Raw genomic sequence first — 22903 nt, 5'->3', positions numbered from 1 at the left:
TGAACATTGATTGAAATTTAAGAAATCAATGCCGTGAGTGGCAATCGCTGTGCAATCTCAATTGTTGCCTCTGATGTCTCCTCTCGATGATATCAAATGATAACAGCCACAACATTGATAAGCACTCAATGTGCCATGACAGTTGGAGGGCCTCTAATGATATGCTAGTTGAAAATGAATATGGGTTAAATGTCTGGGGAAATTAGAGGAATGTTAAATGACGCACTAAGCAAAAAGCTATTCTATATTGTGTCAGCAAACAAATGTTTTGTAACTCAACTATATTTAGAAACATAATAAACAATTTACATAGCTGTTAAATAATCGATAGAAATACGTAGTTATTTGTTGACTTCCCACACCTTTTCCTTTCTCCTCCATTTCATGAAATAGTTAATAGCTGCAAATCAATAAAAGTATAGTAATTTAGGTCCTTCAATTTATTTTTGTTTGCTACCCAAAAAAAGAACTTAATACTTTGCCAAGGACAACAGCATTTTACATACTTAAGTACATTTACCTAAATAAGTATTGGGCAGTTAATGGGAAAGCAGCTCTCACCCAACACTCTGTAAATAATTAAACACTTACCGAGTTCCCTATTCTTATATTCTTTGCCCTTTCTTATGACAAATTACATATTAAGTATACGCGATGTAATGGAAAAAAGTGGCATTACCCAAGAGAGGGAATAATATTTATTGTTAGGGGAAATAACAGATGTAATTGGGAAAAACATATATTTATTTGACAGGTGATAATTTTTAGATTAGGTGAAGTCTATTAAGTAATAAGTTATATAACAATGTATTGCACAAACATGTTATCTACTTATTTAGTTATATTTAAATTTATGGTACGATTACTTATTAAACTATATTTCAATTTATTGGACAACTATATTATCTATTGATTAAGCTATATTTAAATTAATTGTACACTAATATTATCTATTGCTTAATAATGTTTGTTGGAATGTATTAATCCAAAAATATCCCAATACAAATTACTTTCTTAGAGTATTCACTAGTCAACCTTTTCATATATTTGACTCTGCAACCATTCAAACCCAATGCAAATGAATAAATATAATTGGTTAAATAGGCCATATCAAAGTCAAGCCCTTCATTTCATGTGAAATAGACAAGGAATCGTTTAAACGTGGTCACATTTTCAATTTCTGACTGACATTTTCATTTGTTAGTTCAACTGGAAGTTCTCCTTGTTGTTGTTGTTGCTGCTGCTGTTGCTGCTGTCGTTGTTGCTGTTGTTGTCTGTCTCCTCCATTGGCGAACGGCAGCAGAACTTAAATGTTGGCCCGAAGGCATCAATTTGCTTGCAATTGGCATTCAAGTGTCTGCGCAACGAAATTTGTTGCTGCTCGAGATTTGTATCTGAGGAAACAATTTTAAACGGCGCACAAAAATGCCGGAAACCAGACACAAAATGTTAACGGAACAGGAAACAGCCCTACAGTGGCGCCCTCTCTTTCCCACTCACACACACATACACATACTCACACGCACATTGTCAGAATATTTAAGCAAGGTTTAAGTATCACTCGAGGAGTAGAAAAACGTCGAGTTCATGTAAATATAAACGCCCTTGAAGCTTAAACCCACTCAAAGTAAACTCACAGTGTTATTATATAACCATACCCACTATAATGGCATCTACAATTTTAAATGACAGTTCCCTTTTTACAGCCACATTTAAATTTCAAAAATAAAACATCTTGATTTTTTCTGCCTAGCTGATAAGCTCAACCGTTGAGTTGCTGCAACTGTTGCGGAGCAGCACGCAGGCGCCATCTAGCGGAAAAATGTTGCTAACTCGCGCTAGCAGCTCTGTAGCAATCCAATTCTCTGCCGTTTCATAGAGGTGGAAAAAGTTTGATGATTGCCAACGGACATCGATGTATCAGAGTTTAAAAAAAATAATACTGGAAAAATACCATAATCGTTTTAAGGGTATTTTTCAATTGTGGTTCTTTAAATTGCTGCGCTTTATTCAACAACCAACCGTATAATAGAAATTTGCGTTCTCGTTTTTTGTATTCTTATCAATAAGATGTGAAAACTAAAGAAGTTAAAACAAAAATCTTTAGAAATTGGAAATGACAAGCTACTTAAAATATCGCGCCTTCGCGCAACTCGGGTTTTGTAAATATACCAAAGTACTATGAGCAGTATAAACAGGTGGCATATATCGGACATTACAACTTTTATTTTACAAATGTGTCATGTGGTCACAATCCAAAATTGACATACAAACAAAATTAAATATATATATAAATATATATTTATAATGGTGTAATTTAGACCCTTATAAATAATTGGTAGAAGAAATCTGAATTTGGCTGCAACAAACATCGCCATAAAAAAATCGATATTTCTCAAAATACATCGATACAAACATTAGTCCATCGATACCTCGCCAGTGCCATCGATGTTCCTCCACCTCTACTGCTTAACCAGAAATCTAATAAGAAAAAGTGAAAAATAACAAAACAAATGCGATAAATATTGTTGAAAAAACGCATCGATAAATTGGCGCAGTTGTGTGGCGCGTTAACAACAATTGAAGACGTGTGCGAGCTAAACGCAAAGTGCCAATAATAAAGAACTAAAAAAATAGCAAGAAGACGACGAAGATGAACGAAGAAGAAGAAACGACAGCAGCAGCAGCAGTCGTCGAATCGTGATGATAAGTTTGTGCGAGTGCGGTGCAACGAAAACGAAAATAACATACATAATACGTGTGTGTACATAATAATACTCATACGTGTGTGTACATATGAAAAACGTGTGTGTGTGTATTGCATGCGTGCGTGTGTGTGCGTCGTAGTGTAGTTGTGTAGGTGTGCAGTTGTCTGTGTGTGTGTTGCGCGGGGTTGTTGTTGTTCTTGTTCTTGTTGTCGCGCTGCTGCCTGAAAAACACAAAAAAAAAACCAAATCGGAGCAGTAGCTGAATTTACATACATAGAGTACGTTGCCATACATACATACAACAAGGAAATGCAATACAAAAACGGTCACACAACGGGCACAACGCTGCGCCGCCAGTCCCAACAAGAAGAAGCAGAACCCAACTGCGTGTTGTAATCCCAAGAATTCCAATTGGGAAAAAGCAACAAACAAACTACACAAATACCAATACAGTTTTTAAAGTGTCCGTCGCTGTCGCTGCCTCTGCCCTCTGCCTCTGTCACAGTCGACGTCGGTGTGAAAAGAGGTCAAAGGCGCAACAAAAGTTTTTCATTTCGTTGGTAACGAAAACACACAAAAAAAAAGAAAAAATACAACAAAAAACGTAAAAATTAAGTGCCAAGCAGCTGAGCGCAAAATAAAAAAAAACGTCGTAGTTGTGCGTTAAAACAATAAGCGCGAACAACCGTGTGTGCCAGTGTATGTGTGTGTGTGTGTGTTTGCCTGCTTCTAAGTGAGTGTAAGTGAGCAAACAACAACAACCAGCAAGGAGAAGAAGAAGAGCAGCAGCGCCACACACAGCACAAAAATCTTTGCGCGCGGCCATTAACAAATTCCCAGCTGAACAACAACAACAGCAACAACAACAATATTTCAGAAACGAGCAGCTGCGCTCAAAACTGAAATTAGAAATCAATTTTTCGTATTAAACAATCAAAAAAGAACACACATTTCTAGCAGCAGAACGCAATATAAAAATCTGGTTTTATCAGTCGCTCCACCACCAACAACAAAAAGCAACCAAATAATAATAAAAAGCAAAAACAAAAAAAAACGGCTGACAAGTTTTTAGCGCGTACGGTAAAGAAGAAGACGACGCAGTAGGCAAAAAAAAAAGAAAAGAAAAAAGCTACATACGCTCGCGCTGTGCTGTGTTGTGTGTTAGTCTTAGTGAGAGCTTAGAACAAACAAACAAACCAACAACAACAACAACTCAACTACTACAAAAGCTTGACAGCAGCTGGGCGCTAAAAAAGCGCCAAAAATATATTCAGCCATAACAGAGCCATCATAATAGTCGTATATAATATATAAATATATATATACATTTATATACCTATTTTAATTAAGCAACACAAAAAAACCAAAACGCCAAAGCGAAATATTTTAGCACACAAAACAACAACAGCCACAATCGGCAAATTCAGGAGTTTGGAGAGAGAGCCATCTAAAAAGAGGGAGAGACAGTAAGAGAGAGAGCAACGATTGTGGGAGAGCACGCGAAAGCACGCAAAGCGGAGGAGTGAGAGAGTGAGACAGCAAGTGATTTTGTTGTCATAGCGCGCGCTTGACAAGTAAGTAAAAGCCCTCTTGACTAGCCGCCCATATCAACAGTCCCTCTTCTCCCCCACCCTCGGTCATATTACTGCCCACGCGCCATTACATGCCCCTCACGTCGACCCCCTTCGCTGCCACCTACCAATTGCAATTCGTTTTGTTTTGCAAAAGCGAAACCGGCGACCGCTCAATTTGCATTAGTGTAAGTGAAATGAAGGGAACTTTCGGACATGCGGGTGTTTGTCATTTTCGTGCATGCTCACCCATCCACCCTTCTCCCCTTCCCTTCTTCTTCTCCCACTCAGTGTGCACACCGTCTCGCGTAAACAAACAGTGCAAAATTATTCAAAAATTCCATGGCGCGCGCGCCGATAAAGCAGCTGATAAGCACACAACACAAAACCCAACAACAATAAACAGCAAAAGGGCCTGGGATAGCATGGTTAGGGGGGGATACGAACAGGCAGACCTGCTTCCTGTTCCCTGTACTCCCGACATCTGGCAACGCTGGCGGGCCATGTGGGCTTAAGTAAATTTTTATCGTTTCGGTTTATTAAATCATTATTAAATGTCATTATCGATTCGTGGGAATCTTTTTTTCTGTTTTTGCTATTCGCTGTTTCCTAGTTGCCCTCGCACCCAGCAACAGTCAACAATTGTTATTGTGACAGCAAAAGGGGGCGTTTGGGTAATTCTTATGGGCACGAGCCCAAAAAGAATGCGCACTCGCTGAATGTGATCGGCATGGGCAATTAGCCAGACTGAGCTTGGCTTTAAGCCATATTTGGTTTTCACACACACTTCCGAATTGTTAGTCATCAATTAGCTGGAATTGGCGATCGCACCAGGCGCTACGCAACTTTGTCTTTGTATTTCAAAATTGACTGCTTAACTGGGCTTTATGAACAGAGATAGCAAATACATATTAATGATTTTTAAAAGGAATTCATTATTAATCAGTTCAAATGAAATGAATGTCTAAGATATTCCTTGCACTATCCTAACACGTGACAGCACAAACTCATTTTAGTAAATTTCCCATTTGAACGTCTAGATATCAGTTGAAATGTAATTAAAAATTCAGATATTCCCACCTTTAAAGTGTAGCAAAGCAAATTCCCATCATGGAAGTTTTCTTTTTTAAAAGTTTAGATATTAGGAAGAAATATGAGCTTAATATATCAATTTTATTACTTCAAAAATATGAATGTAGAGACCGATTACTTGTCAGTTAAATGGAATTGAAATCTTAATTATTATTTACACCATCCTAACAGGGGACAAAACCAACTCACTTTCTTAAATTCCCCAACTCAACTGGAAATCAGAATTTCCCACTTTTGAATTGTTATTAACGAGATTCTCATTTTCCCTTTTAAAAAATGTATTAGGAATAAACTTATTTCTAGGGAAATAAATAAAGTTTACCCCAGTGAGTTCAAATGAATTTCAAATATTATGAATCAGTTCAGATATTATTAAATTTTCCAGTGTTGTACGGAAAATTCCCACCATGGAGGTTCTTAGAATTTAAAATGATGGAGGAGAAAAGAAAAAAACTGGGAATACAGTTTAACTGTGACAAATTAAAACTAGTTATAAACTAAAATTACTTATCCATTTAAATGAAATAAAATGCTCAACTATTTATTGGCGATTATTGAAAGCTGACAATGCAAAGTTTTTGGCGTTTGAAAAAATAGATATAAATTTCAAAAATCAGCTCAAATGTTTTTTATGTAGTTATTTAAGATTCAAACATTTTCAATTTCAGGAATTTAAAAAAATAGAACTGTAATAAATAAAACTGTTCAAATAAAACAGCCATCTCCCAAAAGTCAAAACATGATAATACGATCTCATTAGCAAATTTTCGTAATGAAAAATATAAACAATTATCATTGAGTTGAAATGAAACTAAAAACTCAGATATTCCATTCACTATCCTAAAACGTGACTCTGCAATCTCATTATAGAACGTTTTCATTAAAATAAAATAGATCTTAATTTTGAAATCAACCCGCGGAACTTGGGATGAATTTGATTTATCAGTTGGCAAACTTTAGTCACGAGCACGATTTAAGATCTACGAGTATGTCCAATCCGAAGATAAGACTATACCATACATCCAAGTTCGCATGACTTCATGGTTTGATTGTTCTATCACTCCTATGTGTATTCACATGTTTTGCCCAAAAGATAAAGTATCTGTATCTCTCGCTTATACGCTAGCTCGCTCTCTTTTGCCGTTTGTGTGTTTTGTTGTCGTTATTGTTTGTCTCTGTAGCTGCTGCTACTAAGTTGTCGTCTGTTTTTGGTAAGGTCTTTTGTCACCAACAACACCCTGTCAACTAAGATCAGGTTGATGATGATGGTGAAGCTGTGAAACTGGTTTATGATTGCTCGATCGATATTATTATATATTGTATTTTATATATTGGGAGCATAATCGCAAAAAGGAAAGGCCAAACTGGAAATCCAAATGCGATGCGTTTGTGTCGCTTCAGAAAGAAACTAAAACACAACAACAACAACAAATGCCCTTCACGTGGATGAAGTAAAACAGCAAAAACTTTGCCCTGCGGTAAAGCGAATCAATGAATGCAAAATAATTTCATTTCGCTACGCAAAAGCATTTGCATATTGCAGCTGCAGGTTGTCGTCGCCCTACTGAACTAAGTGTTCCCCCCTTTTGGTTTCCCAAGCTTTTTTTGCAGACAGTTCCAAAGAACTATAAAGCGCGTTGTTTACTTTGGTCGGAACAACGCGATTTCCCGCCCTTTTTACATATCGTGCTCGTTATGCAATGGCATTGAGACACAGCGAGACAACATAGCTAACGAGTGAAATAGCAACAAACAAGAGAGAGCGAGAGAGGTGCTATGAGCCACACACAGAGAGAGAAAGAGAGAGAGAGAGAGCGGTGCGGCTACGGCTATGGCTATGTCTGATTTGTTAGACCAACTATCTGCCTTATCAGCGGCCGTTCGCTGACACATTGATAGCTCCCAAGCACCCCAAATCATTAGCAATACCCTACAATGCACGTTGCATACGTGACTTGTCAAGCAGCTTGCGACGTCAACAGACTTTGCCCTCAATTATTGCTCATTATACATTTTTCGCCAATGACTACGAATTTATCAGGTTTTTATATATGTATGTAGATATGATAAAAAATTGAATAATTATCGATACCCTTGTCTGCTTGCTTGCACCACATTAAACTTGCCTAAAAACTTGAATAATTTGGCTTAATTCAGAGAAAAGTAATAGATAAACATTATACCCTAACTTGTAAGAGTCAATATCATTTGTGACTAGATCAAACTCTTATATATAGTGATAGAAAAATAGTTATGTGTAGGTGAATAGAACTCTTCGAACCTTTGGGTGCTATAATACAACTTTTTGTAATTTTCCAAACATAAATTAGGTGAAATCTAACATAAAAGTTTCCACGGAAGCTGCGAGAAAAACTTGTTAATATATGTATGTACCTTTAGTTACAGTCACGTTGATCTTTTGTGTATACTCAGAAACAAGGCATGCACGACTGGGTTATGCCTACAAACAAAAAAATACAACACTTATCTTGGTCAATAGAGTATTCAAGTGTCGCTTTGTCCTCCACAGAGATAGTTGTTTTCATGGGAGAGCAATTTAGTTCGATGCGCCTGATAATATGGCGTAACAGAGCAACAAACAAGCGCACCCGCAGTGGGGGGTTAAAGCGTGGTGCAGTTAACCCTTGATGACCAAAAAAAAATCTAAACTGTTGATTTCACAAACTAATTGTATTCTTGCAGACTGACCACAGGCGCAGCAAAGACAGCTAGTTATAGCAACAGCAACAGCAAACAATCACAGCAACAATGGCCAATCCACGCAAATTCAGCGAGAAGATTGCGCTGCAGAAGCAGAAGCAGGCGGAAGGAACCGCTGAGTTCGAGCGGATTATGAAGGAGGTGTATGCCACCAAAATGGACGAGACACAGGCGAATCAAAAGCTGCTCGAGTGCTGTTTAAGTGGCCCCGAGAGTGGCCCAAATGCAAATGCCTCGCCAGGGAATGCGGGCAATGGCAGCGGCGGTGGCAGCGGGAATGGAAGTGGTGCCAGTGGCGGTGCCTCACCGGATGGCATAGGCGGTGGCGGTGGAGGAGGCGGAGGCGGCGGTTCACCCACAGCGTATCGAGAGTCGCGAGGGCGTAGTGTGGGAGTTGGGCCCATGAGACGACCCTCGGAACGGAAACAGGATCGTTCACCCTACGGCAGCAGTGCGGGTGGACCGGGTGGCTTAATCAATGCCATGGGTCTGCCCAACAGCGTCAGCGGTGGCAACAGCAGCAACAACAACAATAATGGCACACAACAGAACCTCTATCTGAGTCCGCCAATGGACACGAGCTGGCGACGCTCGAACTCTGATTCGGCGCTGCACCAAAGCTTAAACATGGCCGTGGCTGCTGAGGGCGGTTTTGCACCGGACATGAATTCGTTGCACGCCAATTACCCGCAGCAGCAGCAACAGCAACAACAGCAGCAACAACAACATCACCAACGATCTCATTCGCCGCATCAAATTGGACGCAGTTTCAGTCCGCAGGCACAAAGGAGAAAGCCACCGTTGTTACCGCATCAGGTGCAGTTGCAACAGTTGCAGCAGCATCAGCACAACATGCAGCAGCAGCTGCAGCTGCATCAGCAACAACAGCCGCAAGCACAACAACAGCAACAGCAGCAACAACAGCAGCAGCAACTGCATCAGCAGCAACAGCAGCAGCAACAACAACAGCAGCAGCAACATCAGCAGTTGCAACAGCAGCAACAAGCAACGCCATACAACGCCAAATTCCCCAATTCGCTGTTCAGATCGCTGCAGGATCAGGCCAGCTATGCCAATACCGGCTCCCTGCCTAATCTCACCGCGCTGCAACACTACACCACACCTCAACAGCAGCAGCAACAGTCACAGCAGCAGCAGCAGCAACAGTCACAGCAGCATCAACTGCAACATCAGACGCTATCGCCGGTCATGTCACCGCACAATCAGCGACGCGATCGCGATCAATCGCCTAGTCCCTTCAGTCCTGGTGGTCCGCCTTCGCCCTACCATCAGCAACAACACTCGCCCACATCCGCCGTCGCCAACAACAGCAACAACAGCAGCAACAGTCAAACAACAGCACAACAACAGCAGCAGCAGCAACAACCAACGAGCAGTTCACCGCATCTGTCGTTTAGTCCGCTACCCACGTTGGGCGCCAGCGCGAATAACACAAACAACACCTCAAACACTGTGGCCGGCAACCTGACCGACTATCGCCAGCCCGCCCATCCGTCTAGTCCACGCTCCTCGCCCGGCCTGCTGAGCAGCGTTTCGGGCAGCGAGCTGCACACATCGGCGCCCGCAAGTCCGATTCGCGTGCAACAGCATCAGCAACTCCCCGGTGGCTATGATACCACCTTCAATAGTCTGAATCCCTCGTTTCACAATCACTTTGAGAACTTCTCGCTGGGCGATAGCAATTCATCGCCGGAGCAACAAAGTTTCGCCAACAATTTTGTGGGTCTCGGTTTTGATGATTTCACCGGAGCGACGTCCGCAACGGGGAATGGCACAAATGGACCGTTTCAGGACCAGAATAAACTCTTGGACTACAATGAGCTAAGCGGTAGTCCCGAAGCCAGCAGCAACAACAACAACCTGAGGCGCATCAACAACCAACAGCAACAACAGCAGCAACAGTTGCTGAATAATAACAGCAATGGAGCGGGCGGTACGGGAGCAACGCATAATGGCGGAGCGAGTCTCAATGGTCCCCGGGGCGAGCACCACAATAACAATAGTAGCAACGGTGGTGGTGGTGGTGGCAATGTGGTTGAGCCGCTGGTCGCCTCGCCAATTCCCTCGCCTTTGGGTTGTCCCAGTTCGCCGCTTCCCATACCGATGTCTGCGCAAGCCTCGCCACAGCAGCAACACCATCACCAGCAGCATCAACAACAGTTGTCGCTGTCATTGCACCACTCGCCGCACCACTCACCGATGCATTCGCCGCATCACACGAATTCGCCGCATCATACGAATTCACCGCTCTCGAGCAGCTCGCCTGTGAGTAATGCCTGCAACTCGAACATGGTCATGAATCATCTGCAACAGCAACCACAGCAGCAGCAGCAGCAACATCACCACCAACATCAACAGCAGCAGCATCATCATATGCACCATCAGGGACAATCGCAAAGCCATACGCCAACGACAGCGAATATACCCTCCATTATCTTTAGCGATTACTCGTCGAATGCGGACTTTAATCGCGAGATTTTCGAAACGCTCGACTTAGATTTGGGTCCCATGGATGTGGCTGGGTTGCAAATGCTCTCGGATCAGAATCCCATACTGATTGCCGATCCAACGATTGAGGATACGTTCCGTCGCGACCTCAACTGATACTATGAGGAGGCTGTTGCGGCTATCGAGAGCGGCGTGCTGCTCGAGGACACCTACGAGACGCTGTTGGGCGCTGCCGGCGCTGCTATGCCACTGCCCATCCCCACCAGTCCCATCTCGGATGTCCAAACAGCAGCATCAGCGGCGGCAGCAGCAGCAGCAGCGGCTAGCGAACGGGATAAAAAGGATCTAGAGGTGGTGGAGCTGTTAGTGCCGGGTGTGATTGATGATCTGGTCGACTCCAGCGATTTGGATGAGGAAGTGCGCAAGTTTTTCTGCTAAGTCAAAGCCAAGTTATCGCCTCCTAGAGATGTAAGCCTCCCTTCTTATAACTCCTTGACCTCGTCCTCGTCCCGATCCATGTCCTTGTCCTTGTTCCGGTCGTTATGCTTTGTGTAGCTCGTAATACTTTTAGCCATTAAGTGTACTTGAGAGTCCTCCCCTCCGTTCCCCATTTTGTCCCTTACTCCCATCCCCACCCATAAATCGGAATGCGATCCTTAGACGCGATCGAATCCGATCCGAAGCACAAGCGTTAAACATACGAAAGATATATTTTACAGCGAGTCTCAGATTTTACTTAACTACGCACATAAGTCACGAAAATACCTATTACAAACTACAACTACTTACTCTAAAAAAAAACAAAAAAAAAACGTAACGCTACTTTCTGTATATAACCATATATACATTGCACATGTATATGTATTTATTTATATTATGGAAAAGGATTAAAACCAAAAAGTGTCTTAGACCTACGACCAAATTATTGTACACGTTCTATAAAAACAAGAATAATAAAAGAGAGAAAACTATTGAAGAGAAATTCCTGTAAAATAAAGCAACAATTTGCCGACTATTTATAACAGATAAATACTGCTATGATCGCTACTATCGGAGTCCCCATAGCTAACAGGTATAAACCGTACGCATGTTTGTATATAGAAATATATATATATATAATATACCTTAAAAGAAATACCCTTACGTGCCGTCGAAGCAATTACTAGTATTTAAGACCCGCAGATCCGTTACCGATCCTTACTGTGCTGTAAACATTATCTATTTAAACAAAAATTCAAAGTGTTCCTTGCACACTTATCGAATAACACAAAATAAAAATGATAATTTTTCGAGGTGTCCTTGATTCATTCGCCATGCCCTGTCTTTAAAATGCAGTATCACAAAATAAATAGTTACCATATATACATACATATAGCTAAATATATAGTTTATAAAACACCTGACATATTTGGCCAGAGAGACAGAAAGGAAGAAACTGTTGCAGATCTATTTACTGTAACTTAAATATTAAATTAAAAAAAATACAAACGCGACAAACATCACGAAATTGCAACCACAAATAAATCAAAAGAAAAAAACGAACTACTCAACATTTTTTACAAACCTTAAAGCTAAATATAAAATACTTAGTTAGGAGGCATAAATAAAATAAATTAAACACACACAAAACCGCAAATGAAATCTTAAATAACATAATTACCACACTCCGTAACACTTACACATGAAATTCTTCGTACCAAAATTAAATCACAATTGTTTTTTATTTTCAATTCAATTCCAAATTCAAGCGAAAAAAAATGAATATGAAATTATGTAAAGAGTATATATAATATATATATAAATTTATTAAGCGAATACGAGTAATACAAATTTTTAAGAAACGACAAAAAAGAAGAGCGAGTAACAGGCTTTAAAAGTGCAAAACGTTTTATTAATTGAGTACCAGAACTTATACATAATATTAATAATAATAATATTGTTAATTATAGTAACAAGATTTTTGCATAAAATATACATACATTTTCCTTTTTTAATGTCAATGTAAAACTCTAGTTATAAACTACATAAGTAAACTTTAAATCCTTTACAAAACTATGCAAAAAGAAAATCAAAAAAAAGATGCGAAAAATTAATATTTAAAACAACAAAAAAATATATTTGTGAACGACGTTTAAAGAGAGGGAGAGAGAGAACTGGCTCTGGCTAGAAACAGCAACAACAATAAAAAAAAATTAATAAAAATACTAACAGCAACATTTTTGTTATTTTAATTGCTGTGTGTTGTTGCTGTTTTTTGGACTCTGCAAAAGTTCAAAATAAACCGAAAAATGTGTATGTATTAGATTATACATGATACTATTACAATACAAACTAAGTAATTGTGTATGTAATATATAATTACATTTCTAAATTATGGAAACAAAAAAAAAAACAAAAATAGAAGAAATCCAAGCAACAGGAATAAGAGTATATTCAATGTAATAACACAGTTATTTGTTTCAAATAAATCTTACATTTAATTTTAAATCAAAATACGAGAATTCTTTTATTATCTACGTGCACCTCCAATGGAATTCCATAGACTAAAATAATTAAATGAGTGCGGAATAATTGCACGTCAACTTATGAGCACGAGCATGTAAATCAAAAGCATGCAGTTGACAGACATTTTTTAATTGCACACACACACACACTTACAAATTGTACTGTGATGATTACAATTAGCAAAAACTGTTGTTATTTTTATTAGTATTATATGTTTTGCTTTGTTTTATAAGCGCGGCGCAGTTTACGGCGTGGACTAAATTTAGTAAGCAAAGTTCAGAGTGGGGACATTTTTAGTCCTATTTAGCTATGATTAAGTGCGGTAGAAAGGGACGACACATGCAACACAAGTATAAGAGGAAGTATAAATACAAGCCTTAATTCCTCTAATAAGCACAAATATAAGAGGTATGAGCACAAGTCTTATACACATCCAAATTAATAGTTCTTTGTGTGCAACTTGCGTTCAACGATAAATTTTATTAACTATTATTAGAAAATATGCTAAGATTAGAAAAATAAAAATTTCCACTCTATGTACAGGCTATAAATAATATTGAATGCTTTGGATCCGGCTGTTGTAGTAGTCAGTACTTGTCAATAACAAGAATTATATTTAACCAATTGAATTAATTAAAATACCCTGCGCTTATAAGAGCATAAGACAAAGCAAAGCGCAAATCGCAATTTCTAAATCAAGCTTTTGATTTTGTTTAATAACGTTGTTCGCTTTGACTTTGCTGATACTGTCAACGCTGAAAGGGCAAGTCGCACAAAAGAGCGAGCGAAAGATCTACAGAGAGAGAGAGGGAGAGCGATTTGCAGTGGGAGTGGGAGTGAGAAGAGCATTCTGTTTTTTTCTTTTTGGTTGTCGTTGTGCTGCATAGTAGTAGACGAGACGAGCAGTTCGTGTTATTTCTTAATGAAGTGCTAAAATCAAATCAAATTGTCGTGCTAATAGAAGCGATGACGCTTTGACTATAGCGTCATTATCGTTATCATGCGCTGCTCCCCACTCTCTTCCATGACCGGTTCGATTCTTGGCAGCAAAAGGCGCAAATGTTATCAGCAAACACGAGAGAAATAGTAGAACAACAACAACAAAGCAAACGCGGCTAGCAATCTAGGGGGCGCCTTAAACGACATTCCGAGACGCAGCCAGCGCCCCATGCTTGAATTTCGCTTCACAGGGGGGGAGAGCTTACAGTGTGTTGGTATAAACACACATACATATATGTACGTGTTGTGCTTGTGTGTGCAATTTTGCCAAACAGTTGAATGCGCTTTATGGCATACAATGATAAGGTCCCTGGGCTGAGGCAGCTGCCGTGCATAACAATAATGCAATATGCATTGAATAGTCATACGGAAAGCAATTGGTATTGATCACAAGTCATCCTATTGATTGGCATTAGGGCGTGACAGTCAGTCATATATGAATATACTGCTTTAAAAGAGATGAAAATATTGGTGAAATGTTAGGAAAATATTGGTAACTACGTATGTAAGTAAGTAAAACTGGGAAATTTCAAAAATTATTTTCATAGTTAACATTTCAAATACACCTTGCCCCACTGTGGATCAGGCTATGATTAAAACCATCAACAACAACAAGTTCTAGAGCCGTAATAAATAAAATAAGCACAAATATGAATATGCATTGTAATGAAACGTAAACAGGCGATATTGAGCAAAGTACTTATATATACATTTATGTATATACTATTGCAATAAGTAGAATCGTGTAAATAAGTGCAGCGCAAATCTAACCTCACTTTGGCTAAAACGTGTGCACATGCGCTGTTCAGTAACAAACAAATAGGAAACAGACCCAGAGACAGTAACAAAAGTGAGAAAGGTGAGCAAAAGCGGTCACGCAAGCAAATTAAACACTTTTGTTATTTGCCATGCCAATTTAGTGAATGACTATTTAACAGACTGAGCAAATATTTGATTTCTTTCATTGTTAGAATGAGGGGGGATTAATACGTCATACATGGACGGCGGGTAAAGTACCGCTTAGGTCGGTCTGGGCCCAATGCCCAAAACAACAATAGTCAGACATTGTTATTGCGGCAAATTGATAACACAATGCGACAAATAAAAAATACATACATATATACATATGTATATGTACATAATTCATATGATGAATCAATAATTTCGACGTTAAAATTAGAAACGGTTAACTGGACTTTCAAACTGTGGTGCGGCGCATGCCTCGCTCTCAAACCGCAGCCAGACATTGCCCCTAAAACTGTGAACTGTGCCGAAAGCTCTGCTCACAAACCATAAAAAGCTCACGATTCGACTGTGACTCCTAAACACTAGGCTAGCTTTATTACATTGGCTACTAAATAAAGAATGCAGAAAGTAGGTACAATATCAATATCAGTACTCATTTTATATTCTGTTGGTACGTAGGTAATCTTCGTCATCATCGTCCGCATCCTCAACCACGCTATACGAGCTCTTGCCCTCTTTGCCCTCCTTAGCCAAATGGGTCTCAAAGAACTCCTCAACGGTGTCTGTATTCCATTTGGTAATTGATAATGTTTCTTGCACCTTGCCGCTGGCATCGAGGAGCTTGACAATCGGATCCAGACCACGCACATATTTGATTTGCAAATTGGGGAATTTGGCTGGCCGGCCGCTCTGTATGAATGCCTGTATCTGGGGATAAGCTCGGAATTTGCAGGTGCAAACCTCTAGAATGGCCTTGGCATAGGTGCGTTGTGCAGCCGGTTGCTGATCTTGAGTGCAGCATTGCTTGCAATGCGGTCTGTTAATGAGTTTTCGATTAGTATTAATTAGATTATCATTTAAATAGGCTACCTACTTTAAGGTTTCCAATCCAAAATCATCGAGTTTTTCACAGTTCGAGCACATTAACTGTGTTTTAATGAAGCCCAACTCCCGGCAATCAGCTGCCGTAAATTCAGCATTGCTTTGGCACTGAAAACAAATAATAAATGAGATGCAGACCCTTAAGAATGTGTATAATACTTACGCTGATTAGCACTAATACTGCAATAAGATATAGACCGTATTTTATCATATTTTATTATAAATTTTATATTCTACTACCACGTCGTTGTTTACAAAATTAATAGAGCTATCGAATTATCGATTGTTGTGAAGAGATATCGATTGTTATGCATCGACAGCCGAAATAGAATCTAGTATTTTTAAAGGATTTTTCCGACTATCATTTAATTTGTCTACTGCGATTAATTAATTTTTAAACAGATAATTTAAAAATGCTAATAGGTATATGCGACACACTGGATTCAAAATTAAGGCAACACGGTAAGAAAATCAATTTCTTTATCCTTGTATACATTTCTGGCTATTTTATTTAAATTAAAAGTATACTAAACAACAAAGGAAGATCGATGCTTTAATAAATTTAAATATAAAACACTCAACAAAATGTAATCACATCACTAATAATAATGTCATCAGAAAGCCTAGTGGTATAATTTGCATAATCTCAACAAAGTGGTCACACTGAAATTAACTGCAGATTCAAAACATCGATAGTACTATCGATGCATCGATGTTTCGTTCACCATCTCTAGAAAATTTACTGAAGAAGAAGAATGTGGCTCACGTAGTCGCATTTGTTTTGTTCCATTGATTTACGATTTAAAAGTAAAAATAATTGATAAAGAAATACAACTTTTTCAAAATTTAAGAAACGAAACGTGTGTAACCTAATTTAATTGTTGGCTAAAGAAAACAAACAGTATTGTGCGTGCACTCGGTATTATTTACTTTTTTGGCAAATCAATAACTGAATTTGTGTAGAGAGCAACACACGAACGCGCTGCGCAAAAGTGAAAACTCAATCAACGAACAAACGCATTGAAAAGAAAAGGTGAATAAATAGAAAACCTAAATCGGTATACGAAATCCAAATTTCGATTGTTGTAAAAATAAAATTAGGCATTGCATTGAGAGTGTGCCGAGTTCTAGTTTTGCTGTTGAATTGCTTGGTTAGCCGATAGTATAGAGAGAGCAACAGAAATAGAAATATTACAGAAACGTTTTTCGTTTGAGTGGAAGGGGGTTAGAAACAGCTCCAGGGGAGCATCTTGAAGCGAAGTGTGTACATACACACTCACATGCATATGCAGATGTTTACATGGCACTGTTGAGTGTATATGTGTGAGTTTGTGTATGTGTTGCCTTGTTTGTGTTTTGATTATTGAATTAATAATAGCGAGCGAGCTCTGTGTTGTTGATATTTCACCACGGTGTTAAAATGTTATTTATTCACTGCAATAAAAAGTGTTGCGGGACCTGTTTATTTTGATTCATATTTTTCAACAAGTGCCAGTGAATTAATTCCCTAGCTCTTGCACAACAATAGCCAATCGCTGAGCTTTTGCATGAGCACGAACAAAGTTGAAGCTCTTGTTCTTGTTTTGTCAGTCTCCCCCTTCTTCCCGCATACATGCTGTTTGGTAACGGTTCTTAGCTGTGTATATAGCAAGAACATACGCATGCTTGTTCATTCAAGTTTTTCATGCAGTTTGCGTGAAGCTGCAACAGACTAGACGGAAACTGCTGCTTAAGGTCTTCGATGCAGGCAACTTCCGCCTCAGCTCATGTCTCGTTTAACTGGTTTAGGGCGCAGCTGCATGTGTGTGCGTGTATATATGTATATATATGTGTATGTCTGCATCATTCACACCTGCTGCATCACAATAATAAGAAGAACTGCAGCTGTCGCTCACTCTCAAATTTCTTATCAACACCAACACACGAGACCTTCAAAATTCTCTCCGCCTTTGTAATCCAACAATATACCTGGTGCTACCTACCTGTCTAACACGCCATATAAGTATATACACACACACATCAGCAATCACATGCATATTTAGGTATGTAGTCTATGTGCTGTGCTGTGTTGTTAGATTTCTACGTCCCACGCCAAAGTGTTGAGCTACTTATTATCACCCTTCTCTCTCCCTCTCTCACTGGTGTTTATCTAACTGCTTGATTTCTTGCGATTCCATGCCAATTTTATTTTGTTTATACAGTGAGAGTTCAGTTTCCAACGAAAATGACTCAACGTCAAATGTATTGCCCTTATCAATGGGTTTCATTGTTATTCATATCGCCTAATCAGCGATTATTTCTACACACCAAGACGTCCAGTCAGCTGCTCGTCATCTGTCGGCATGTAATTAATATACACACAAATGTATATGTGTACACACTGTTACAACACATGTGTGCGTACACACTGCTACAAAGCAGCAGTAATTTGAGTAAAAATACTCCTACTCGTAACTTGGTACTGGTTACTCGCAAAACGATACTGTACTATGACGAAGAAGAAGCAGAGGCACGATCAGTCTGCCTGCCTACAAGTAAATTCATGCGAATGTTCGTTTGCATGTGTGTGTTAGTGTATGCCTACGCCCACCTCCAACCCCATTGTGCTTGTTCATTAGAAACCCGCATTAGAAACTGAAATCTGAGTAAACTGCGCGGCAATTGCGTGTTTTCGTATTTTTTAGCACCCTTGGTGGTTTTATTTACTCTTTTATTTTATTTTATTGTTTGCTAATAAGCTCCACGCATATCTTGAGGAGGGCAACTATTTTTAGCTGCTGCCGAGTTATTCGAAATTGTATTCACATGAGCATTCAATTGAGCAAAAGGTCAATCTAATTGCACTCATTCATTCATTCTCTTGTCGGCCGTTTGTCAGACTGCTGCCAGTTTGTAAAGCTACGCTGGTCACACTGCTTCTGCGTGTTTACGACTATTTTTACGAGCCGCCCAAGTGCCGTTAATGTCAAGGACTAACAACAGGTATTTAACATATAAACGACCGAGCGCCTGTTAATTAATCAAGTTACAACACAGGAATACTAATTAAATAGGCATAGTGAATTAATTAGTAATAGCTAGCCTGACCCGGAAAAATAAAGCTAGAATTAGTTTGAGTTAGTTTTATCGAGGATAAATATGGGGTTTCTATCTGCGAATTTCTAATATAAAATAGTTAATTAGAATTTTAATCATTCCCTAATTGCACCGTGAAAAGTTATAGTGCAGGGTATTTTGTAGTCGTACTTGTGTCATAGTTGTTAAGCTCGCGTGTTTCGTTCAAGTGCGCATTGAATGAACCTGGCTACTTTCGCCTGCCTTGTGAAATGTTCTGAGTGTAAATAATAATAATTAAAAAAAAAACAACAAAAGCGATAAATGCAAGTGCAAACTGTGTAAACAAAAAAAGTAAAAAAAAACAGCTGGCAGGTAAATAAACTGTGTAATTTGTGTATTAGTTTGTAAAACTTGAATTGTTTTTTTTTTGTTTCGATAATTAATAAGTTGCTTTGTTATTTTCCACTCAGGTCGATACCCAAACCGTGTGCGGGGCGGGGTGCAATGCAACGCGCGGTGCAAAAAGCTTAGAGGGCGAGACAGAGAACGAAAGAGACAGAAAGAGAGACAGTGTGTGAATGAGATTGAGGGCAAGGCTGGCCTAGCAGTAGCAGGCAGGCACTAATACACTCACTCACTCACTCGGCACAACTCACACTCATACACACAGACACACACATGCACACTTTATGAATTTTGAGTTGAATTTTAATTGCACTTTGCTTTTATTCTGTTGCAGCAGCGCACCAACAAACAAAAAAAGCAAAACTTGATATCGATAACGATAACGATAGACACATTCATCTCACCAACCACAAACAACCACCACCACCACCACAAACATTCCTGCCTGCTGCTGCCATGCGCCGCTAAGCCCCAAAATAAACAAAAACAAATTCAAAAATCGATCTCGTGTCAAAGATGAGACTTCCGCTGCTGCTGCTGCCGCTAATCGCTGCCTCCGCTTGCCTGCTATCGATAACCGCCGCCTGCTCATCGCGTGCCATAACCAAACCCCGTCCAGAGGCACCACCACCAGAGGCTGCATCCACCACCGTCGCCCCCTCGACGGCGCCCGACAATGTGATTGCATTGACGACACCATCGCGACCCAATATCACATTTCCGATCTTTCGCTGTCCGCCCACCTATGCGGCATGGTATTGCCTGAATGATGCCACCTGCTTCACCGTCGAGATCCACAACGAGGTGCTGTACAATTGCGAGTGTGCACTCGGATTTATGGGACCCCGATGCGAGTACAAGGAGATCGATGGCACCTACTTGCCCACAAGGAATCGTGTGATGCTGGAGAAGGCGAGCATTGTGAGTGGCGCCACGCTCGCTGTCATCTTTATGGCCATGTGCTGTGTGGTCCTGTATCTGCGGCACGAGAAGCAAGCGAAGCAGAAGCTTCATGCCGGTGGTGGTGGCAACGATGTGGCGGACATGGCATTCGAGAATGCCGGCGTCGATGAGGTGGACGGGCTAAAGCCATTGCGCATAGCGCGACGTCCATTTGGACCGCATCATAGTCGCATTTTAACCCTGGAGCAGGCGTATCTTCAGTCGGCTACAAGCCATGAGAGAGAAAGGCATTGAACTACTAAAAAACTGCTGCAGCGAATGTCCTTTTAATCCTTAAACTGTTTATTTTTTTGTAATATTTATTAATCGACTTGACTTTTGTTTCTTTTTATTTTGTGGTAACTTTTTAACCAAAACTTGAAAGTATTTGAGTGCCTTCCAAACGATGACGATAAACTTCGTGAAAGAGAGCGAGAGCTGAAATTAACGCAATGCAATTTTGGCAGCTAGCCGCCCATTTTTTGATACCTAATTTAATGCCTAATTATTTAATAATTTAATACGAAATGCCACGTTAACCTAAACTATTAACGTTTAAAAAATAAAAATAAATTCAAAAGAAAAAACCTAAAGACCAAAACTGACTTTTAAACAACTCAGATGATCTCCAAGTTTTGCTTACAGCTTGCAACTATATTTTATTGATCTTAATTTATAATTTATTTCTGTATTCCTTTTTGCAGTTATGCCGCACAACAATCAGCCGCCTTCGGGGCAGGGAGACGATGCACTTGGACCACCAAAAGCTGACTTCAGTGCCCCGCCACCTTATGAGCCGGATGCACAGGGTCTGGGTGGCCAACAGGTGGCATTGCCACCGCAGATGCCATCGCTGGCGTTGACCACACACGCCGTGGACGCGACACAGACGCAGAACGATTTGGCGCTGCCCCAGGAGCTGCACGGCAAGTTGCCCACTTATGAGGAGGTGCAAATGGAGAAATCGTTGAATGGAGAGCTGCCGCCCGCATTTCTAACTTTGCCATCGACGCAACAGTTGCCGCCGCCGCCGAATCCGTTGTTGCCACTGCCTCCGAATCCGTTGCGCGATGGTCCCGGAGCCGTTCGCTCGGCGCAGCCGGCTCTAACATTCATTGCCATCGATGCCAGCGATCCGGACAACAGTCTGTCGACGACAGACAATTTGCTCGGCACGGACATAATGTTTATCACGGCTTTCATGGTCGCATTTCTCTTCAATTGGATTGGCTTTCTGATGCTAACCTGTTTCTGTCACACAATTGCCGCCCGTTATGGAGCATTGTCCGGCTTTGGACTGTCGCTGGCCAAGTGGACGCTGATCGTGAAGCATTCAACGGACTTGGCATCGCATGAGAACTCTTGGCTGTGGTGGTTAATTTGCGCCTTTGGCTTTCTGATCGCCATTCGTGCGCTCATTCAGTATGTGAGCATCAAGCGATCCTGGCGTCTGCTCTCCGCATCGGCCCAGGAGCGGCTGCTCTTCTTCTACTAGGTGCGGGCGCCGTCGCCGTCGATGTCATCGTTGTCACAGTCGGCGGGTTATGTAAATACGTTAAGTGTGCGAGTTGTTTGAAATGCGTGATTATGATGATGATGATGGTGATGATTGTGGCAAAGACGATGATGACGACGATGACACGACGGCGATTGCGTTAGACTCCCAAATATTTCATTTCGATCCCAAAAAAAACCAACACAACAAAAAAAGTATAAGAAAGAGAAAAACTAATTGCGAACTTACTATTGGTTAGTGTTTCTGTAGTTACTATGTTAATTAGCGCAAGTTAAATCCACAAATCAGTTTCAAATGACAAACAAACAACAACACAAAGCTAGCATAATGATAATAATTATGTTGTTTATGTATATTTCGAGCATATCAACATATATATGAAAAGAAAAAAACTAAAAGAATATGAAAAAAAGTGAAAGATGTGCGCACAGAGTAGTGAGAGATGCGACAAGGATTCACTTGGATCCCTGTTTCGCTGCACCTTTTGGGCACCTTGTTTTTTTTAGAGAGAAGCAGCCAGGGCCATCGTAATTGATGTAATTGTACTTGTACTTGTATATGTAAATGTGTGTATAGATGTCTCGCCGTAGTAGCTTCTCTATTCTTTTGTTAGTAGAAAACAAATTGCAAAAAAGACAAAAACACAAAGGAACACAAACAGCCTAGATGAATATGCCACCATATTTTTATTATTGAAATCTACTATTTGCTGTGGTACTTAAAACAGTTACACAAAAAGGCCAGCGGTAATTTTGCTAGATAAATCACAAACTATTATAATTACGATTATTGCTAATATAACGTTTATAATTAATATGTTTAATCCCTTTGTATGTATAATTGAAATATGCATTGCAAGGGCGCATACCGAAAATATGCGTCAGTTTTATGCAAATTAATAAAAATCTTAAAAAAAAAATTAACGGCTTTATGTTAGTTTCTTAACTTTAAATTTGAATGGGCGCGCATAAGAGGTTACTATCTGTTATCACAATGGGTACCTGAAGCGTTAAAATACCTGATATGGCAACGCTCTGACATTGAATAGACTTACAACACTATCCACTAGT

General features: G+C 40.0%; 4 protein-coding genes across 7 annotated transcripts; 3 read left to right on the top strand and 1 right to left on the bottom strand.

Annotated features, from left to right (window-relative positions):
• The first annotated feature begins 2366 nt into the window (after positions 1-2366).
• Positions 2367-11409, top strand: LOC117567638 (putative uncharacterized protein DDB_G0271606). The gene is made up of 2 exons (XM_052003643.1): positions 2367-4282; positions 8075-11409. The coding sequence occupies exon 2, from the start codon at positions 8141-8143 to the stop codon at positions 10715-10717; it is 2577 nt and encodes an 858-aa protein (XP_051859603.1). The 5' UTR covers positions 2367-4282; positions 8075-8140; the 3' UTR covers positions 10718-11409.
• A 3963-nt stretch (positions 11410-15372) lies between these two features.
• Positions 15373-16200, bottom strand: LOC117572038 (selenoprotein F). Its single transcript, XM_034254601.2, has 3 exons — positions 16077-16200; positions 15906-16021; positions 15373-15848 (listed from the first exon to the last, which is right to left on the bottom strand). The coding sequence occupies exons 1-3, from the start codon at positions 16122-16124 to the stop codon at positions 15470-15472; spliced, it is 543 nt and encodes a 180-aa protein (XP_034110492.1). The 5' UTR covers positions 16125-16200; the 3' UTR covers positions 15373-15469.
• Positions 16201-16801: 601 nt separating this feature from the next.
• On the top strand, positions 16802-22649 carry LOC117572036 (NEDD4 family-interacting protein 1-like). 2 transcript variants are annotated; one of them, XM_034254595.2, is made up of 2 exons: positions 16802-16946; positions 21022-22649. In XM_034254595.2, exon 2 carries the CDS (start codon positions 21024-21026, stop codon positions 21810-21812), a length of 789 nt encoding a protein of 262 aa, XP_034110486.1. In that variant the 5' UTR covers positions 16802-16946; positions 21022-21023; the 3' UTR covers positions 21813-22649. The 2 variants fall into 2 exon arrangements, with proteins under 2 accessions (XP_034110486.1, XP_034110487.1); XM_034254596.2 differs by lacking the exon at positions 16802-16946 and adding an exon at positions 18766-18895.
• LOC117572037 (protein spitz) lies at positions 16809-20922 on the top strand. Of its 3 annotated transcripts, none has more exons than XM_034254597.2 (2): positions 16809-16946; positions 19710-20922. In XM_034254597.2, exon 2 carries the CDS (start codon positions 19892-19894, stop codon positions 20570-20572), a length of 681 nt encoding a protein of 226 aa, XP_034110488.1. In that variant the 5' UTR covers positions 16809-16946; positions 19710-19891; the 3' UTR covers positions 20573-20922. The 3 variants fall into 3 exon arrangements, with proteins under 3 accessions (XP_034110488.1, XP_034110489.1, XP_034110490.1); XM_034254598.2 differs by having other exon boundaries at positions 16810-16946; positions 19713-20922; XM_034254599.2 differs by lacking the exon at positions 16809-16946 and adding an exon at positions 18803-18895.
• Positions 22650-22903: the final 254 nt, after the last annotated feature.

This window comes from Drosophila albomicans, chromosome 3 (assembly GCF_009650485.2).
Source record: "Drosophila albomicans strain 15112-1751.03 chromosome 3, ASM965048v2, whole genome shotgun sequence".
Lineage (NCBI taxonomy): Eukaryota > Metazoa > Arthropoda > Insecta > Diptera > Drosophilidae > Drosophila > Drosophila albomicans.
The sequence above is the reverse complement of the archived record's forward strand: the minus strand, read 5'-3'. Positions and strand labels throughout refer to the sequence as shown.

Excerpts from the sequence above, each read along its gene's own strand:
- LOC117567638 (XM_052003643.1), top strand. The coding sequence starts at position 8,141 with ATGGCCAATCCACGCAAATTCAGCGAGAAGATTGCGCTGCAGAAGCAG.
- LOC117572036 (XM_034254595.2), top strand. The coding sequence starts at position 21,024 with ATGCCGCACAACAATCAGCCGCCTTCGGGGCAGGGAGACGATGCACTT.
- LOC117572038 (XM_034254601.2), bottom strand. The coding sequence starts at position 16,124 with ATGATAAAATACGGTCTATATCTTATTGCAGTATTAGTGCTAATCAGC. Across the intron at positions 16,022-16,076 it reads CAGTATTAGTGCTAATCAGC|TGCCAAAGCAATGCTGAATT; the intron begins GTAAGTATTATA and ends ATTTGTTTTCAG. Across the intron at positions 15,849-15,905 it reads TTTGGATTGGAAACCTTAAA|ACCGCATTGCAAGCAATGCT; the intron begins GTAGGTAGCCTA and ends ACTCATTAACAG.
- LOC117572037 (XM_034254597.2), top strand. The coding sequence starts at position 19,892 with ATGAGACTTCCGCTGCTGCTGCTGCCGCTAATCGCTGCCTCCGCTTGC.